Source organism: Bombina bombina, chromosome 8 (genome assembly GCF_027579735.1).
Source record: "Bombina bombina isolate aBomBom1 chromosome 8, aBomBom1.pri, whole genome shotgun sequence".
Classification (NCBI taxonomy): Eukaryota; Metazoa; Chordata; class Amphibia; order Anura; family Bombinatoridae; genus Bombina; species Bombina bombina.
In genome coordinates, this window is record NC_069506.1 from 96,889,816 (window position 1) to 96,910,331 (window position 20,516).

Sequence of the window (20,516 nt, forward strand, 5' to 3'; positions counted from 1 at the left end):
TGCCTCTGTACACACCAGTCCTCTCACACTGCCTCTGTACACACCAGCCCTCTCACACTGCCTCTGTACACACCAGTCCTCTCACTCTGCCTCTGTACACACCAGTCCTCTCACTCTGCCTCTGTACACACCAGTCCTCTCACTCTGCCTCTGTACACACCAGTCCTCTCACTCTACCTCTGTACACACCAGTCCTCTCACTCTACCTCTGTACACACCAGTCCTCTCACTCTGCCTCTGTACACACCAGTCCTCTCACTCTGCCTCTGTACACACCAGTCCTCTCACACTGTCATTGTACACACCAGTCCTCTCACACTGTCACTGTACACACCAGTCCTCTCACACTGTCACTGTACACACCAGTCCTCTCACTCTGCCACTGTACACAGCAGTCCTCTCACTCTGCCTCTGTACACACCAGTCCTCTCACTCTGCCTCTGTACACACCAGTCCTCTCACACTGTCACTGTACACACCAGTCCTCTCACACTGTCACTGTACACACCAGTCCTCTCACTCTGCCTCTGTACACACCAGTCCTCTCACACTGCCTCTGTACACACCAGTCCTCTCACACTGTCACTGTACACACCAGTCCTCTCACACTGTCACTGTACACACCAGTCCTCTCACACTGTCACTGTACACACCAGTCCTCTCACTCTGCCTCTGTGCTCACCAGTCCTCTCACTCTGCCTCTGTACACCAGTCCTCTCACACTGCCTCTGTACACACCAGTCCTCTCACATTGCTTAAGTACACACCAGTCCTCTCACACTGCCTCTGTACACACCAGTCCTCTCACACTGTCTCTGTACACCCCAGTCCTCCCACACTGTCACTGTACACACCAGTCCTCTCACACTGCCTCTGTACACACCAGTCCTCTCACTCTGCCTCTGTACACACCAGTCCTCCCACACTGTCACTGTACACACCAGTCCTCTCACACTGTCACTGTACACACCAGTCCTCTCACACTGCCTCTGTACACACCAGTCCTCTCACACTGCCTCTGTACACACCAGTCCTCTCACACTGTCACTGTACACACCAGTCCTCCCACACTGTCACTGTACACACCAGTCCTCTCACACTGCCTCTGTACACACCAGTCTTCTCACACTGTCACTGTACACACCAGTCCTCCCACACTGTCACTGTACAGACCAGTCATCTCACACTGCCTCTGTACACACCAGTCATCTCACTCTGCCTCTGTACACACCAGTCCTCTCACTCTGCCTCTGTACACACCAGTCCTCTCACACTGTCACTATACACACCAGTCCTCTCACACTGTCACTGTACACACCAGTCCTCTCACACTGCCTCTGTACACACCAGTCCTCTCACACTGCCTCTGTACACACCAGTCCTCCCACACTGTCACTGTACACACCAGTCCTCTTAACACTGCCTCTGTACACACCAGTCCTCTCACTCTGCCTCTGTAGACACCAGTTCTTCCACACTGTCACTGTACACACCAGTCCTCTCACTCTGCCTCTGTACACACCAGTCCTCTTGCACTGCCTCTGTACACACCAGTCCTCTCACTCTGCCTCTGTACACACCAGTCCTCTCACTCTGCCTCTGTACACACCAGTCCTCTCACTCTGCCTCTGTACACACCAGTCCTCACACACTGTCACTGTACACACCAGTCCTCTCACACTGCCTCTGTACACACTAGTCCTCTCACACTGCCTCTGTACACACCAGTCCTCTCACTCTGCCTCTGTACACACCAGTCCTCTCACTCTGTACACACCAGTCCTCTCACTCTGTACACACCAGTCCTCTCACTCTGTACACACCAGCCCTCTCACTCTGTACACACCAGTCCTCTCACACTGTCACTGTACACACCAGTCCTCTCACACTGCCTCTGTACACACCAGTCCTCTCACACTGTCTCTGTACACACCAGTCCTCTCACTCTGCCTCTGTACACACCAGTCCTCTCACTCTGCCTCTGTACACACCAGTCCTCTCACTCTGCCTCTGTACACACCAGTCCTCTCACTCTGCCTCTGTACACCCCAGTCCTCCCACACTGTCACTGTACACACCAGTCCTCTCACACTGCCTCTGTACACACCAGTCCTCTCACTCTGCCTCTGTACACACCAGTCCTCCCACACTGTCACTGTACACACCAGTCCTCCCACACTGTCACTGTACACACCAGTCCTCTCACTCTGCCTCTGTACACACCAGTCCTCTCACACTGCCTCTGTACACACCAGCCCTCTCACACTGCCTCTGTACACACCAGTCCTCTCACTCTGCCTCTGTACACACCAGTCCTCTCACTCTGCCTCTGTACACACCAGTCCTCTCACTCTGCCTCTGTACACACCAGTCCTCTCACTCTACCTCTGTACACACCAGTCCTCTCACTCTACCTCTGTACACACCAGTCCTCTCACTCTGCCTCTGTACACACCAGTCCTCTCACTCTGCCTCTGTACACACCAGTCCTCTCACACTGTCACTGTACACACCAGTCCTCTCACACTGCCTCTGTACACACCAGTCCTCTCACTCTGCCTCTGTACACACCAGTCCTCTCACACTGCCTCTGTACACACCAGTCCTCTCACACTGTCACTGTACACACCAGTCCTCTCACACTGTCACTGTACACACCAGTCCTCTCACACTGTCACTGTACACACCAGTCATCTCACTCTGCCTCTGTACACACCAGTCCTCTTACACTGCCTCTGTACACACCAGTCCTCTCACTCTGCCTCTGTACACACCAGTCCTCTCACACTGTCACTGTACACACCAGTCCTCTCACACTGTCACTGTACACACCAGTCCTCTCACTCTGCCTCTGTACACACCAGTCCTCTCACACTGTCACTGTACACACCAGTCCTCTCACACTGTCACTGTACACACCAGTCATCTCACTCTGCCTCTGTACACACCAGTCCTCTTACACTGCCTCTGTACACACCAGTCCTCTCACTCTGCCTCTGTACACACCAGTCCTCTCACACTGTCACTGTACACACCAGTCCTCTCACACTGTCACTGTACACACCAGTCCTCTCACTCTGCCTCTGTACACACCAGTCCTCTCACTCTGCCTCTGTACACACCAGTCCTCTCACTCTGCCTCTGTACACACCAGTCCTCTCACTCTGCCTCTGTACACACCAGTCCTCTCACACTGCCTCTGTACACACCAGTCCTCTCACACTGCCTCTGTACACACCAGTCCTCTCACTCTGCCTCTGTACACACCAGTCCTCTCACACTGCCTCTGTACACACCAGTCCTCCCACTCCGCCTCTGTACACAACAGCCATCTCACGCTAACGCCTCACACCAGTCTGTTGACCCTGTAAGAAAACGCACCATTTGTCTCATGCTATCTGCACACCATGAAGGTCCATAGGGCCAGAAAGGTGTGAGATTAATACAAGAAAAACATACCACGAAAATCCCTATAGTGCTCTAAAGCTTCTTAAACAGGGGGTCACTTAAAGATTTTTGGGGATCTGCACAAGATTTAATATAATATACTGTGCACAGGAGAGCAGGAGGGGTAGGCAAAGTTGTTTTTAATCTATTGAAACATATTAATAATTGTATTATTCAATCTAATCTGTAAATTGATAGAGATTCACAAATTCCGCTTTACAGATAGGATAAATTGTATTACACTGCTGTTCTGATGTACAGTGCAGAAGACTTAGATGGCTCAGTAAAACTTATATATATATATATATATATATATATATATATATATATATAGCAACAAAGACTATGGGGCATATGTATCAAGCTCCAAATGGAGCTTGATGCCCCGTGTTTCTGGCGAGCCTGCAGGCTTGCCAGAAACAGCAGTTATGAAGCAGCGGTCACAAAGAGCTCTGAGCAGGCGGACAGACATCCCCGGAAATCAACCCGATCGAGTACGATCGGGTTGATTGACACCCCCCTGCTGGCGGCCGATTGGCCGTGAGTCTGCAGGGGGCGACGTTGCACCAGCAGGTCTTGTGAGCTGCTGGTGCAATGCTGAATACGGCGAGCGTATTGCTCGCCGTAATCAGGGAGGTCTGGCGGACCTGATCCGCAGTGTCGGATCAAGTCCGCCAGACCTTGATAAATATGCCCCCTTATGTCTTATTGCCACAGACATCCAAGTGAAACCCACACCTCAAGGCAAATGTTTGCAATGTGGGACAGACTGTACAGTTATCCTAAAAAGACAGGATTATCCAGGGAAAATCAGGGCAGTTAGCTAGTATGCAACTTGCCTTACTTTCAAGAGCAAATAAATAAAAAAAAATGCTGCTTTGTGACATGAAGACAAGTGTGTTGTGTTTTCACGCTGCCCGTGGACCTCCTCATGGATCGCCTGAATTAGTGCAGGGTGACATTTCCCAAACTAAGCCAACATAAAATGTAGGTTAAAATCTCAAAGCCTATAAAGTAACAGTATAATGGTGTCTGCCTGATAGTAATATAAAGTAGAATTTGTAAAGTCACCATGGAAGGGGTTAAAGTACAATATATATATATATATATATATATATATATATATGTACATTTATGTGTACTAGCATTTCATGAACGGCAGGATGTAGTCAGCCTGTGGGTACAAACAAATGGGAATCTGGAAGGCTGCTGCAGATATTGTATGAGCAGGCGGGGATCAGTTGATGATCATTTCTATCTAGATATTTTAAATGCCAGGGTCTGAGTACCAGGGACACAATGTGCTTAGTGACTGCACACATTACAAAAACATTGGAGTTAGGCGGTTGCTGAGTAAATTCGCCAGTGGAGCGCCAGTGCAACAGAAATGTGACACGCAGCTTTTCGCTCCTTACATTAACAAGGTTAATTTTAAAAATAACCCTTTATATGACATAGGAATGTCTGCTTCCAGAAAATAAAGTATATGAGATTGATTAATTGGGCTTTGTCTAAAGAGAAACCATGATGTAGAAATAGCAAAATATATGTTTATGTTTCTTGTGTTTATATACTAGGAGCGCTGATAGACTACATTAGAATGGCATGTACTAGTAACGTTTATTGAAACACACCTTAACTTATATGGACAAACTAATTTCAATCTATATTACTAGAATATATCAGCACGTTGTAAAAGATCTGCAATTTTGTTAGGAAACATTTTCAGTGTATTGTAGTCTGGGGAAATACCCCTTGAAAAGCCCTTTGATAATCTTATTTGCTGTGGCCAGAAATGAGTCCCTACACTGATCAAGCTATTGCTGTGTAGAATGTTACATGGTTATATTTCAGAAGCCTGCAGGATGCCTAGCCTTTAATAAATTTCTGTTTTATAAATGAAAGTTCCACTAAACCCTCTGAAATTGTAACAACTAATGTCATTTTTAATAATCTGTATATTATCAGGCTAATCTTTGCAGGCATCATTATTACTAGCATTATGTTTACTGTTAAGTCTCTTTACCCTTTCTGTGTCATGTTACCAGCATTTAATGTTTAATCTCATCTCGTTCTCACTTCTGGGCAAACGTATTCACTTGTAGAGCTGCATATATTACTCAAATTCCCTGAGAAATGCCTATATATTACTCCTAACTGTTGTTCGTTGGTAGTAGAAAAGGGAATTGTTTGACTTAAAGGGACAGTAAGCAAGTAATTTCTGTTGTGTTGCTATAGACTTACACATCAGCCAAGTCTTAATGTTTTTAAAACAAATTGCCTAAGGAGGTAGTGAATGTCAATACCTTACATGCATTTAAAAATGGCTTAGGTATATTTCTGGATAGAATCAGAATTTGGGGATATGATTTCCTGTGTTAAATTGGTTCACATTTTTAATGGAATTATTTTTAAGCTCAATTGGAGCTTTGTATTGTGAATAAAGTAAGATATGTAGGTTTAACTCAATGGACTTCTGTCTTCTTTCAACATCATCTACTATGTTACTGTGTAAAATAACATCCTTTTTACTACACTTATTTTTCACTTGCCAAGCTCCACCATTTGCCTTATTTGTAGGAACCAACCTGGCTTTTAGTCTGCAGACAACAAGCCACTGTCATAAAGTTAGTAAAGACGGAATTGTATTGCAGTTGATATCTGTTAAAGCCAATTAGGGACTGATATGTAGCAGTGTTAGCCTTAAGAAGCTATTAGGGTGCATTTTGGGTTGTAAGAAATAGATATTGCTCAATTTTCAGAACTAAAGTTGTTTCGTTACACATATTAAAACCTATAAATAAAAACCTCAAGGTGTCTACTTTCCCTTTAATTTCTACGTTTACTGTGGGAAAGGACATTCTTCAAGGGCCTGACATAGATGATCAGAAACTCACCCGCATGGAAAGAAACATTTTTTAGAGCATTATATTGCAAAGTATGTCTCCCCTTCATATCCAAAACCTGCATAGTGATGTAAACTGCTCTCCGGCTAAATTTTGCCTTTCTAAAATTATTTGAGGGACCTTACAGTTCTACCGGAGAGCTTTAGATAATTGGGCCCATAGATTCTTCATAAACTAAAGTAGTCTAAATTGTATTAACCAGCTCAATTTAAGTTAGTAATTCAATGGAGTCTGAATAATATGGAAAACCAAACATTGGAAAATGTTTTGCTTTGCTTTGTTATATTGATTATATGAAAGTGACCCGCTCAGCTGCATTTTTACCAACAAATTTCAACAGCAAATTAGTTTGTAACCCGCAGTATAAATTGTGAGGTGAGTCAAATATCAGATTCAGATTTAAAATGAACCACAGCACTAATTGGTTCAATAATATAATATGTAATACATTATTTTAAAAGCTTTATTAGCACTAACAGGGTTTGTTTGTTTTTATTCCAGAAACAACAGAGACGGCATCCTGCAAGTTGGCAATGAAGCTCCCGTCTTTGGCTCCTCTCCTTTTGGAGCCAAACAACTGGATACTGATGGGGCCCTCTGGCTTGGTATGTTTATCACCATTGTGTGTGTGTGTGTTTTTTGTCATTATTCTTTGTAGACACATAAGTAATTCATTAACGGCTCCAGTGGAAGTAGTTTGTCCCCATACACAAATTATGCAAATACGTATCTGTAAATAAAAGAATTGCTGAAGATTCATTTATTCACCAAAAATAATGACAACATTTTGCCAGCTATACAGCTGAAGGAGTCATCGAATGAGATGGATATACTCTTCTGCCCCTTTATGTTGGCCATATGCCAAAGTAAGACCCCAAATAAGAAGCTTTTCCTAAAGCCCCCTTATGCCAGGTCTATCTAAATTAGCTTTAAGATCAGATGCATGGTCCCAGCACCACCCACATGCCAATGATATGCCCAAATTAGCTCTTAAATCAGATGCGTGTTCCCCACAGCCCCCTTATGCCAGTTATATGACCAGTGTGACTTCAGCTGGATCCTTGCAGCCTAATCATGGTAGCTGTATACCCCAGTTACACCTTAGACCAGATACATGTCCTTGTATCGCCCTATGCTCTAATATGCTGGCCCTTTGTAGCTGCTCGTGCTCACTGCATGTCATAATTGCATCACTTTTATGTATTTATATGGCTCCTGCAGTGCTCTCCATACCAGTTGTAATCAGATATGTGGTCCCTGCATCCATCTCATCCTAGGTATATTCCTGAAAGGATACTCAGATCAGATGCTTTGACCCCTGCCACCACCACCCCTCATTCCAATTACAGACACAAATTAGGTCAGATGCTGAAGCCCATTTACCTTCAGCTGCACTGTTCTCTGAGGGCTTGAGGAAGGAGGACAGCACACTGGGCATTGGAAAGGGGTTGGCACCTAAACTTTAGACTGGCGTAAAAGACAGCAGCAGTTCCCCTATTTGCACAGGCTGCACTATATACTATTCAGTTAAATTACAGCAAACTGCAGCATTAATGCCAGAAAATACAGAATACATAGTTTTTTTTGTATATAAAATGATACTTTTTACATCAATGCTGCACGTTTGTGTAACTAAGGGCCTCCCCTCGTTCACTCTTTTTGCTTATTTACCTAGATGAGTTGCTGGTAAATTGCCTTTCTCCAATAGGTCAAACAGGCCTTCTGTGGTTGGGTTTATTTGTCTCATTGATTCTACCAAAACATTTTTTTTTAATTCAGTATTTAAAATATTAAGATAAGCATTATAATCTGTACCCTGTTTGTAATGTTTTTTTTTATATATATTTCTTTCTGTTATTGTCTATCTCTGTTTCTGTTTATCTATCTAGAAAATCAAGCAAAACAACAATTGTTTGTTCTGAGACTTGATAAGAGAAATGTATTGAAAATAACAGTATTAGAGTAAAAGGCAATGCAACACATCTAACGCACAACTGAATCTCCAATTATTTTCTTACTGCTTTAAATAGTTGTATGTTATATCTATCCGTCTTTCTATCTATCTATCTATCTATATATCTTTATATCTATTCTATATCTATCTATCTATCGAATGTCTATCTAATCTATATTTATCTGTATATCTATCTAATATCTATCTATTTATCTAATATCTATCTATATCTATCTCTCAATATATCAAGACTGAGGTAATATAATTTATAAATGTAGCTATCAATGTAGATACTTTATTCTATCACTAATTTGATTGTATACGTCACAAAGAAGGTGCAGTGATCTTTTAGTGTCCTATGTAACGCGACTTGTATGTCCTTACACAAACTCGCACAAGTCACGACAAGTCTCCTGACGTGTACCTTGCCCAGGGCCAGAGCAGGATAGGGACTTTCCAGTTTAATCAGGAGGCCTCAGTACTATAAGACATAACTTGCGTAGGAAGCTGAAAATGCTGGCAAGCTATTTCGTACAGCGTGCAATCCTTCTGTTATTTCATCTCTTATGTGATACAGACAGCTACTAAACTGATGACCGCTTTATTTATCACTTTATATGTTCAGGAACGGGCAGTTTGTATCAGAGCATATTTCTTTTTGCACAAACTGTATAAGTCAATGTAGCTATCAAAACAGCCATTAGTACTTAATTGTGTAAAGTCGTTGGATGCCTTAAAGAGTCATTGAACCCAGATTTTTTTCTTTCGTGATTCAGATAGAGCATGCAATTTTAGGCAACTTTCTAATTTTCTCCTATTATCAAATTTTCTTCATTCTTTTGGTATGTTTTTTAAAAAAATGAAAAAAGAGAAGGGAGACCCAACCTATATTGTCACTTATCAAACATACATGTAAGCCAATAGTAAAACTTTATATCTTGCAGGGGCAAATGCTCATTACATTCAAATGTTTGTACTCCAATCGAGACATGTTTCGGCACAAAACGCCGTAATCATAGTCTCTAAAAACTTCTAAAAACAAACCGCCTTATCAACCCAGTGCTCCCATATTATTGGTGGGTTACTAATTGAAATTTAAAGGCACACGGGGGATGGAGAATTGTTAGACATCTTTAAGTAAGTTGATGTACCTCATATACATAGATATATATGCATACAATTTAACCTGCTAAATTAGTCAAAAGCATCATTCACTTATGAAATTCAAACATTTGGTAAGCAGTAAATATGCATTTTTGTCAATAAATTCTCATAAGTCTGTCTAGACCTCCTATAAAAGAGTCATAAAAAGTCTATTCCCTAAGAATATTTAGACTCCAAGTATTAAATAGCCTACCATTTAAGGCAGACGGTGTCTGTATCCCAAAATTTGGTAGAGGATATATATGTATCCAAACCTTAGAATGCAACCATACACTTTAGATAATTGGCTCTAAACTGTTGAATTGCATTGTAGAATAAGAGACACTCTGTAGGGCATATTCAAATAACCACAAATTACGTACCATAAAGGACACAAATTTAATTTAGACCCATTACATGTGTGTTGTGAATTTATTATAATAACACATTTTCAAAGAACTTATTTACTCATCCCTATTCTGGTACCCCTTGGTCTACAGATCCTTGTATACAGATTTAAGTATAATATGCAGTTATACTAGAGGTGACTAGGATCTCATTCCAATGATTAATAAAATTATATTCGGAGTTTAGGCCCAAAGGTCTTTTAGTTTGGAGCCTAAAAATCCAATACATTTCCTGTCTGGACAAGATCTTAAATAAGTCACCCCCTCTCTTTTGAGGTTGAACCCTTTCTACAATCGTCCATTTCAGCGAACGACAGTCTTTGTCGTGTCGCTGGGCGAAATGGGACACCAGGGGTGTACTGCTTTTACCCACCCGTATGGTCGACAGGTGTTCTCTAATTCTTGATCTGACATCCCTGGTGGTCAAACCTATGTATTGCAGTTCACAAGCTGAGCACCAGAGTAGATATATACAATTAGAAGACCTGCAATTTAAACAAGAGGTAATTTCAAAAGTTTCTCCGGTCACCACTGAAGAGAAGCTGTTCCCCACCTGAACATATTCACAGGCCTTACATTGTGAATAACCACACCTGTAGGTACCCCTGTGTCTAAGCCAGGAGGACGATGATACCGCCGCTGAGTCTGGCTTCCTAAGCATAGATGGCGACACTGAATTTCCAATAGTTTTATTTCTCCTATAGGAGAATCTGCAGCCATTCCTAGCAGTCACAGCAAGGGCATCATCTGCCACCAATAGGCGGAAATGGTTTCTGATTATGTCACAGATTTCCCCGTATTGGGCTGAGTAGTCTGTGACAAAAGTCAGTTTGTTCTCTTGATTATCCCTAAGAAGTGGCTTATCTTTAAGGAGTTGCTCTCTAGGCAGGGAATTTGCCTCATACCGAGCCTTTTTAATGATCTTTCTATTGTATCCTCTTTGTAGTAGACGTTGTTCTAATTCGTCTGCATGTCTCTTGTAGCTGAGGGGTAGAGTACAATTACGTTTCAATCGTACAAACTGCCCCTTAGCTACCGAATAAGGCATTTGCTTCGGGTGACAGCTCCTAGCATGTAGGAGACTGTTACCCGATATCGGTTTCCTATAGACTTCAGAGGTGACTCTACCTGTCGGCCACCCCTTCAGTTCCAAATCAAGATAATGCACTGTGTTCTTGTTAAATTCAAGTGTAAACCGTAAGTTTATATCATTGGTTCTCAAGTAATCCACAAAACATTCAGCCTGTTCTTTTTCACCCTGCCAGACAAACAGCAGGTCGTCTATGTAGCGTAGGTATAGCAAAATAGCAGGTCTGAACGGGTTTCTATCCACATAGATGCTGGACCGCTCCCACCAACCCATGAACAAGTTAGCATAGGTTGGCGCAAACTTGGCACCCATTGCGGTCCCGCATCTCTGCAGATAGAACTCCCCTTCGAACTGAAAATAGTTATGTGACAACAAGAATTGTGTCACCTCTAGTACAAAATTCCTGAAAGGCTCACTGTGCGTGGTCCCATTCTCTAGAAAGTAAGCAACCGCTTTTAAACCCCAGACATGGGGTATAGAGGAGTATAATGAGACCACATCCACAGTGAGCCATCCACAATCCGGTGACCATCTCATGTCTTCAACTTTATTCAACACCTGTTTGGAGTCCCTAGTATAACTAGGTAGGGATTTAACCAAGGGTTGAAGTACCCCATCCAGCCACTCAGAAAGGTGTTCCAACATTGAGCCTATCCCATTGACTATGGGCCTACCCTGTACATTCTCTAGGGTTTTATGCACCTTCGGTAGATGGTGAAATAGTGGGATAACTGGATGCTCCACATAAAGGTACTTAGATGTTTCTAAATCAATAAGTCCATCCTCTACTGCTCCATCCAGAAGGTGCATTAAGTCCTGTTGAAACCTATTGGTAGGGTTCTGTCTAAGATGTTCATAACTATCTGTGTCTTGCAGCTGTCTCAGAGCTTCTTTAATATAGTCAGCCCTGTCCATTATGACCACTGAACCCCCCTTATCTGCCTGCTTAATCACCAGGCTAGGGTTTTGTTCCAATGTTCCAATGTTTTTTTAAAAAGCAAGAATGTAAGTTTAGATGCCGGACCATTTTTGATGAACAAACTGGGTTGTCCTCGCTGATTGGACTGCACCAATAAACAAGTGCTGACCATGGTCTGAACCAAAAATTTGCTGGCTCCTTAGCTTAGATTTCCTTCTTTTTCAAATAAAGATAACAAGAGAATGAAGAAAAATTGATAATAGAAGTGAATTAGAAAGTTGCTTAAAATTGAATGCTCTATCTGAATCATTAAAGAAAAAAATTGGTTTAAGTGTCCCCTTAAAACTCAAGGAACTTGTTTTTTTATTGTGAACTAAACGTTTTATTACCTAGAGTTGTTGAGAAAGAACCCTCTGACTTTAAAAAAAAATACCCCATGTATATGTAGCTATAGAGTTATGTGCAATATAATATAATACACATAGAAGTCAACCAATAGGGTTGTGTGCAAAACAATATGTAGTCCAATAGGAACAGGTTTGCACTCACTGAGTTTTCAGTCATCTGAGGAAGGGAATAAGGGTCCCTGAAACATCACAAATAGATTAGTTAATCCAGTGTGCTGGAGCCTATTCCCTCGCTCTGTCTCTGTGGGCTTGATTGATCAAGCTCTCCCCTTTAACTGCAGATTTGTACAAGTGAACCTGCAGTCAAGATTTATCAAGCATGCTGCTTCCCTGCACTATGCGCAGGGAGGGGGCAGAGTTGCACACAAATGCACAGGAGTGCTCGTGTGCAATGGTAAATGCAGGCAGCGAATTGGACCCTTTAATAACTTTCAGTAATGAATGGATGGCTCCTGTGCATAATCACACAGCCTTAAACCTACAATATTGTCCTTTATTCCAATCCATCAGACTTCTCATGCAAATGGATTTCAAATCCAATCCCATTTCAATCCATTTTAAATACCTGCAGTAACCCACTTTGTCACGTGTTTTTCAAATTAACTTGTGACTCGTTAACAACCCAAATTTTCAGAAGTTACATTTTCAGTGGCTTTTCAGACTTTTCAAGCTCATTTTTCCCATTTTTCCCATTTTAAATGACATTTAAGGGATGTTTGACCAACATGTTTTCATATTATAGTTTTTGCACATGCCCATTTCAAAAGTTAATGAACCTAATTGTTTCTTGGTTTAAAGGGAGGTACAATTAAAATATTCTGTTGTGTTTGAGCATTTCATTTTTAAACAGATTCCTTTTGTTTACTGTGTGTTAAACTCAAAATGATTAAATATCTAGTCAGATTTACACTCCTATAATACCTCCTTTCTGCTCCCAATGAGGATATAGCCAGTGATTGGAGCATAAACATGTATGCCTGTTTCCCATTTGCTCACCATTCTCATCTGGAGTAGCACATGAGCACAACTATGTTTATATCTTAAACTTCATTGCAAGGGTTAATCTAAAAAAAAGAACCTTTTATTTTAAGCTAGATTGTCTTTTTTTAAAAACAAAATATAGCACAAATCAGATATTTAACTAAAATGTACTTAAAACAGAATGTTAATTTATGATTGTGATTATGTCTGAATGTTTAAAAAATATTAGCTATAACATTTATGAAAAATTTATATAACACTCTTTGTTGTGTTCTTAAAGATGTAAGAAAAAGGTTTGCATGAAAAAAATGTTGCTTTTTGATTTTGAATATGTGTAATATTTTTAAATAACAAATGTATTGGAATTAGGGATGTGTGTTTGTCTCTTTCGTTAGCAAACGAATGCAGAAAATGGCCGCCGCCAGCAGCTTTAAACAACCAATCAATACAGTAGATTTGCATAATTAACACATGCATGATAAAAAGACAATGCTTAGTCTGAACTTCAAATGAGTAGCAGATTTTTTTTCGGACAAATTTCAGTTATGTCTTTTTACACTCCCACTGCATCATGTGACAGCCATCAGCCAATCACAAATGCATATACGTATATTCTGTGAATTCTTGCACATGCTCAGTAGGAGTCGGTGACTCGAAAAGTGTAAATATAAAAAAACAGTGCACATTTTGTTAATGGATATAATCTGAAAAGTTGTTTAAAATTGCTACTCTATCTAAATCATGTGTTTAATTTTGACTTGAGTGTCCCTTTCAGATATTTTCTGAACCATATTTCTTCTTGTGAAAGTGCAACATACTAAGATCTGAATTTGCGCGTTTCACTTTCACAAAAAGAAATACGGCTCTGGAAATAGTTGAATGTTATATTCGCCATTTGTTTGCTAATGAAGGAGACAAATGCTCATTGCTAATTGCAATACGTGAAATCTTGATAATTGGAATAATAGTCATGTGTGGTTTCTACAAACACTAATTATATCTGTAACATCTAATTATATCTGTTTATTTCTGGTTGTAGGCGGAATGGAAAAGCTGAGCGTCTCTTACAAGTTACCCAAAGCTTACAGCACAGGATTCATTGGCTGTATGAAGGATGTTATAGTTGATCAACAAGAACTTCACCTGGTGGAAGATGCATTGAACAACCCCCCTATACTATACTGCTCAGCCAAATAATTTGGGACCCACTTCTCTTCCTCTCTACATCTTACTCCCCCTTTCCCTCCTCTCCCCGCCCATTCACTGCTGTAATTATTTTCTATTTTTGTAAACTTATTGCTTTTTATATTTTGTGTGGCGGGGGAGGAAGGAGAAGGCAAACGGTGTACGTATGTGTATGTGAGTATGTGTTGAACAGGCAACCAGACCAAAAGTTTTAATTGGGGGTGAAAATACAGTAGATGTTCAGTGCAGAACAAAGCTGGTATGTTAAAGCAATTTATATGTGATGATGGGCCTTATTGCATTACAATCAGGGATTACAGGGGAAGATTTAATAAATATTTTGTGGACAGGTGTATGCAAAAGCCCACCGACCCCACCCCTGGTTGCACATTTAGTGTGTGTGTGTGAGCGCATGCATTTTGCCCCTGATGTCTCTGAAGTATGGTACACTAAGCTTGGGCCATGCACGGTCTATGTGAGATGCTGCTTGTATTGCGTGTACCAAGGAATTGTGCTATTTGAATGAATGGATGTTTCCATTGTTGACTGTTTTGCATGTCTGAGACTTTAAACCATAAAGGAGAAAGGGTCCCTGATGTTATATAGTGGCCTTCTTGTCATAATAATGTGCGCGTGTGCATTGTGAGGTCTTTTTGATTCCTCTGAATCCCAGCCCATGAGGAGATGTAAACCAATCCCCCCTTTTTTCAGAAACATTTTCCCCAAAGGGGCTGTACATTCCTATTTTTGCGTTTTATTGTGAGGCACAGTCAAATCAGAATGTGGTTGAAACAGGCAACCCTCTGGTTCCACCTGTACAATTATTGAATAGTGTGTTCAAAATTATATTTTGTTTTTTTTTTTTTGAGTTCAGTGTATTTTAAAATATATCTAACCTAGTCAATTCCTTGGTGTAATCTGCAGCCAGGGAAGTACTTAATCCCTTCTGGGACAGGGTGTTTATTAAACGTACCAAGGTTATTTTAATTGTTGCCTTCTTAGTTGTATATGATCATTACAGAAATATATTTTAACCATAAACGTTAACCTGGTTATTTTAACAAAATTAGTCATTTGATGGAGGATTAACTTTATAGAAATCAGAAAACATCTCTAGTTGCAAAATGAGGCATTGGTTTTAGATATCCTTAGATAGATAATGTAACCAAATGTCACTTTGCACCCCAAGGATAAGGATAATTAAATACAATGTGTTTTTATTGTACATACAAAAATAAGGATCACAGCATAGACAATATCGATGTGACTACATCTTTGTTTAGTTACATTGTTTATGAATTTGCTATGTAGAGAAATGATCTGTTGCTTGTGTTCTTGCTGGCTGTTAATATTCTGAAAAATAAAACTACATTGTATAGGAATAAAGCTAATTTGGAACCTGTGGTGGGCAAGTCTTTAACACACAAATGCCATAAGATTTAAATAATGTTATGATTCAAAATAATCTACATCCACTTTAAATGCACATAAATGTCTTTATGAAGCATTAACCCAATTTTAAAGATTTATTTACAAAGCACTAGTTTAGTATTTACTTGTATTTTCCATGCAGCATTTGAAAGCACCATAGGTATCACTGCCTTCTTTTTCCACTGCCCTCCAGATATGCACTCTTGTGAAATGTTCCGCTACCCACTCTAGGTTGGCTGTGAGTGTACTTTGGAGAGCAGTGTTAAAAGGTAAATGTGGCTTCAGCGGTATCAAATATATAAAAGGAGTTTTCATGCAATTAAGTGCTTTACTAATCCTTAAAACATATTTAAAATTAGCCTGACGCATAATAATAATTGAATGCCCCTTTCAATAGATTATAAATTGATCTTTATTTTCATTTTGAGATTGTACAGAAATGAATATACAATAACAAAATATTCTTCACTGTACCCACAGAATGTAATGTACTCTACAATGAATGCTGGTTTCCTTTGGTCTTTTTTTTATACTCAAGATCCAAATAAATTTGCAAGGTAGCTGCCTTGTGCACTAGAAAGCCTTTTGTAATCTGTTGCTTTACATTCTTAAAGAGCCATAGATTTTTAAATTGTCCTTGTCACCTTCAATGTTAAACAGCTTTTTTCATGATATATATTAATTTACCCAAACATCTCTAGTTGACTATAAGTAATTCAAACAGTGCACTTTTCATTTGACCTAAAATATAGGTTGTGTTGTGCTATAAGTATATATCTTGCTGTAAATACACCATTTTATCCTCTTTTGAAGTATGGATCAGAGGTTCAATGCAGTAATGAAATAGGAGTGTATGTGTGTACTTGTATGTGTGTGTGCTTGCGCGTGTGTGCGCTCGCCTAATCCTTCTCCCTGGCTTGTCTGTAATACTTCCCAGTGATCCATTATGAAATATATATATATTTATATGCAGTAAATTCCTCTTGTATGCACAGCATTTGGACTTTCTCAAGAAGACAGAAGCTGCATACCTCCTTATTTTCACCATTAGACAAATATATTTCTGTTTCTAATTTTCAAGGTTTTTTGTATTTTTTTTGGAACTGTGAAGTTGTGTTGTGATTCTTATGGGTTTTTTCATTCACAACAGACTGGAAGGGCTGCAGAGCAATATATGGAGCAAGTCGGCCTTCCATACTCATGCTCCAAGAGCACCTCTTTGTTCTTGATCTTCACGCATCTAATCTCACACATTAAGAAATTTCTTGGGTTACCATCCAGCCTTCCCACATTTTTATATAATGGTAACCTTATACTTACAGCTTCTTACTGCTATTCAGAGATTGTGGTAAAAAGCCAACTGTGGGTTCATTTTTGTTGGTGCTATTAGTATACATAATCAAAATAGAGACCAAAAGTATTTGAGGAGGCTTCAGGGAGGGGAGGTATACATGGGCATTATAGCACAGTCTGTATCACGGGATTTCCCCACTACCTGCTTGCATACAAGTGGAATTGATTGTGTATGGAGTTAGTTTCTACTGTCCTGGTTAGGACATTCCACTTTAGCGTAGGAAAAAAATGGGGTGGTAGGGACAGGCAATGTGTTACCAAGGGCTTGATGTGTTAGATGGTTTCCAAAATGTGCCAGAGAACAAACTAGAGACAATTAATCATGTGTCTCTACCTAGTAACCACAGATCATGCCCTGATATGCATTAGCCATGATATAAGTGTTCTTCAATTACGTTTCCTGACAGTGCGCAAACTTTACAAGAAAATAGCAGCATGGTGATATAGCTTGATTTTTAGACCCAGTTCATTGACCAGAGGTCTGATTTTTTTTTCTGTTTTCAATATGTTCATGCTGGGAAGAATCTGTCCATATAATTTACACAAAATGCACTGTAGTGTAAAAATAATGTGGAATTGCACTCAACATCTATTGGTTCAAAATATGTCTCAAGCACCGCCCTAGTGGCTGCAGACAGAACTTGCAGGAGGGTTGCTATCTAAACGAATTGACCTCAGCATAGAGTTCTAGATTATAGATGTCTTAAGTGATAAGAAAGCTGTTGGTTGAAGAGCTCATATTTCACTAGTTTTTATGGAAATATGTTGATTTTCTTAATTTCTGGCTTACAAAAGCCTGTTCAACCATTCCATTTTATGTACTTTATCCTGCTGTTTATTTTACAGTTCTCCATCTGATCTGGCACATTAGAATCTTGTTCACTTACATTTCAGTTCTATGTTTTGTATTAGCATTTATATCCATGATAAACAAAATGTTTTTTTGTTTTAATTTATGTCTCTCAATGCATCACAATACTAGGATAGTAAAACCGCTGTGATCTGCTGTAGGAGTGTCGGAGGATTGTGCACAGTATACAGAACAGCATGTTATAACCATTACTAACTTTATTACTTGTCTTTCATCCAATCACCACAAAATAAAGACTGAAAACTATTTAAATCTGAGTCCTGATCTGCTTTTGAAGTTTGGTGATCTCTGTGCTTAAAATCTGCATGATTTGAGGTATACTGATGCTTACTATTTTAGCTTGGTAGTTATTGTCAGTGTTTTATTTCTCATTAAGTAGCTGTTGGAATGGTGCTCTGAGGAACAACATTTTTGAAAATCTAGATTAATGAAGATTAATGAAGAAGCTATAGAACAAGCCATCATAATGTGTAACCACTCCTACCTCGTATGTTCACAGAGCAACAAAAACGCCCTAGGTTGGAAAAAGTTATTAAGAGTAGAACATTTTATTAATACAAAATTTATAACTATAGTAGAGCACCTAGATCACAAACACAAGTCTCCGACGCGTTTTGCACGTTAGCACTTTATCAAAGATAAAGCCCTAACTATGCGCAAAGCACGTAACACACTACTGACAAGTCATGCGTTTGTGATGTATTAAACATCTCAGGCTAAGTAGCTAGGCAATATGTAACCCGTCTTAATAAACAAAAATCTTATAGCCTATGGCTAGATTTGTCATTTAGTAATGTGAGCAGCTGCCTAAGGGTGCTTTCTCTATGAAGTGCATCTTCCTAGCTGGCCAATATACATTTTACACTTGTTTGTCCATTACAACTTATCAGAAATTAACTTTGAGAAAACAAAGGATCTTCAGAGGATAATCAACATCATACCTTTGGCTGTCTTCATCCAATATGTACTGACACTTGAGTCGTTTGCAGAGTGGATGGGTTGTCACTAACTGAATGTTCCACACACTGGCAATCTCCGCTCCAGAATACAGACCGCTCACTGTTAAACATGACCTGGCACATTGAACACAGACCGGACTTAGCACGGAACCCTTCACGCCACACATGTAGATAGTACAAAAGATAAGCAGGGTCTCCAGCACTTAAAACACTTTATTTCTTTCATGTAATTAGCAAGAGTCCATGAGCTAGTGACGTATGGGATATACATTCCTACCAGGAGGGGCAAAGTTTCCCAAACCTTAAAATGCCTATAAATACACCCCTCACCACACCCACAATTCAGTTTTACAAACTTTGCCTCCGATGGAGGTGGTGAAGTAAGTTTGTGCTAGATTCTACGTTGATATGCGCTCCGCAGCAAGTTGGAGCCCGGTTTTCCTCTCAGCGTGCAGTGAATGTCAGAGGGATGTGAGGAGAGTATTGCCTATTTGAATGCAGTGATCTCCTTCTACGGGGTCTATTTCATAGGTTCTCTGTTATCGGTCGTAGAGATTCATCTCTTACCTCCCTTTTCAGATCGACGATATACTCTTATATATACCATTACCTCTGCTGATTCTCATTTCAGTACTGGTTTGGCTTTCTACAAACATGTAGATGAGTGTCCTGGGGTAAGTAAATCTTATTTTCTGTGACACTCTAAGCTATCGTTGGGCACTTTATTATAAAGTTCTAAATATATGTATTCAAACATTTATTTGCCTTGACTCAGAATGTTCAACTTTCCTTATTTTTCAGACAGTCAGTTTCATATTTGGGATAAATGCATTTGTTTCAATCATTTTTTTCTTACCTTAAAAAATTTGACTTTTTCCCTGTGGGCTGTTAGGCTCGCGGGGGCAGAAAATGCTTCATTTTATTGCGTCATTCTTGGCGCGGACTTTTTTGGCGCAAAATTTTTTTTCTGTTTCCGGCGTCATACGTGTCGCCGGAAGTTGCGTCATTTTTTGATGTTTTTTTGCGTCAAAAATGTCGGCGTTCCGGATGTGGCGTCATTTTTGGCGCCAAAAGCATTTAGGCGCCAAATAATGTGGGCGTCTTTTTTGGCGCTAAAAAATATGGGCGTCATTTTTGTCTCCACATTATTTAAGTCTCATTATTTATTGCTTCTGGTTGCTAGAAGCTTGTTCTCTGGCATTTTTTTCCCATTCCTGAAACTGTCATTTAAGGAATTTGATCAATTTTGCTGTTTGTTGTTTTTTTCTTTTACATATTGCAAGATGTTCCACGTTGCAACTGAGTCAGAAGATACTTCAGGAAAATCACTGCACAGTGCTGGAGCTACCAAGCTAAGTGTATCTGCTATAAACTTTTGGTATCTGTTTCTCCAGCTGTTATTTGTATTGCATGTCATGTCAAACTTATTAATGCAGATAAAATTTCCTTTAGTACTGTTACAT

General features: G+C 40.1%; 1 protein-coding gene across 3 annotated transcripts in view; it reads left to right on the forward strand.

The window, feature by feature from the left end:
- AGRN (agrin) overlaps window positions 1-18,346 on the forward strand; it is a 735,367-nt gene extending 717,021 nt beyond the window's left edge. For all 3 annotated transcript variants that reach the window (XM_053690462.1, XM_053690463.1, XM_053690464.1), the window contains 2 exons: window positions 6,855-6,958; window positions 14,294-18,346. In XM_053690462.1, the coding sequence (XP_053546437.1) occupies window positions 6,855-6,958; window positions 14,294-14,451 (262 nt within the window). In that variant the 3' untranslated portion in view covers window positions 14,452-18,346. The remainder of the gene's footprint in view (window positions 1-6,854; window positions 6,959-14,293) is intronic.
- Window positions 18,347-20,516: the final 2,170 nt, after the last annotated feature.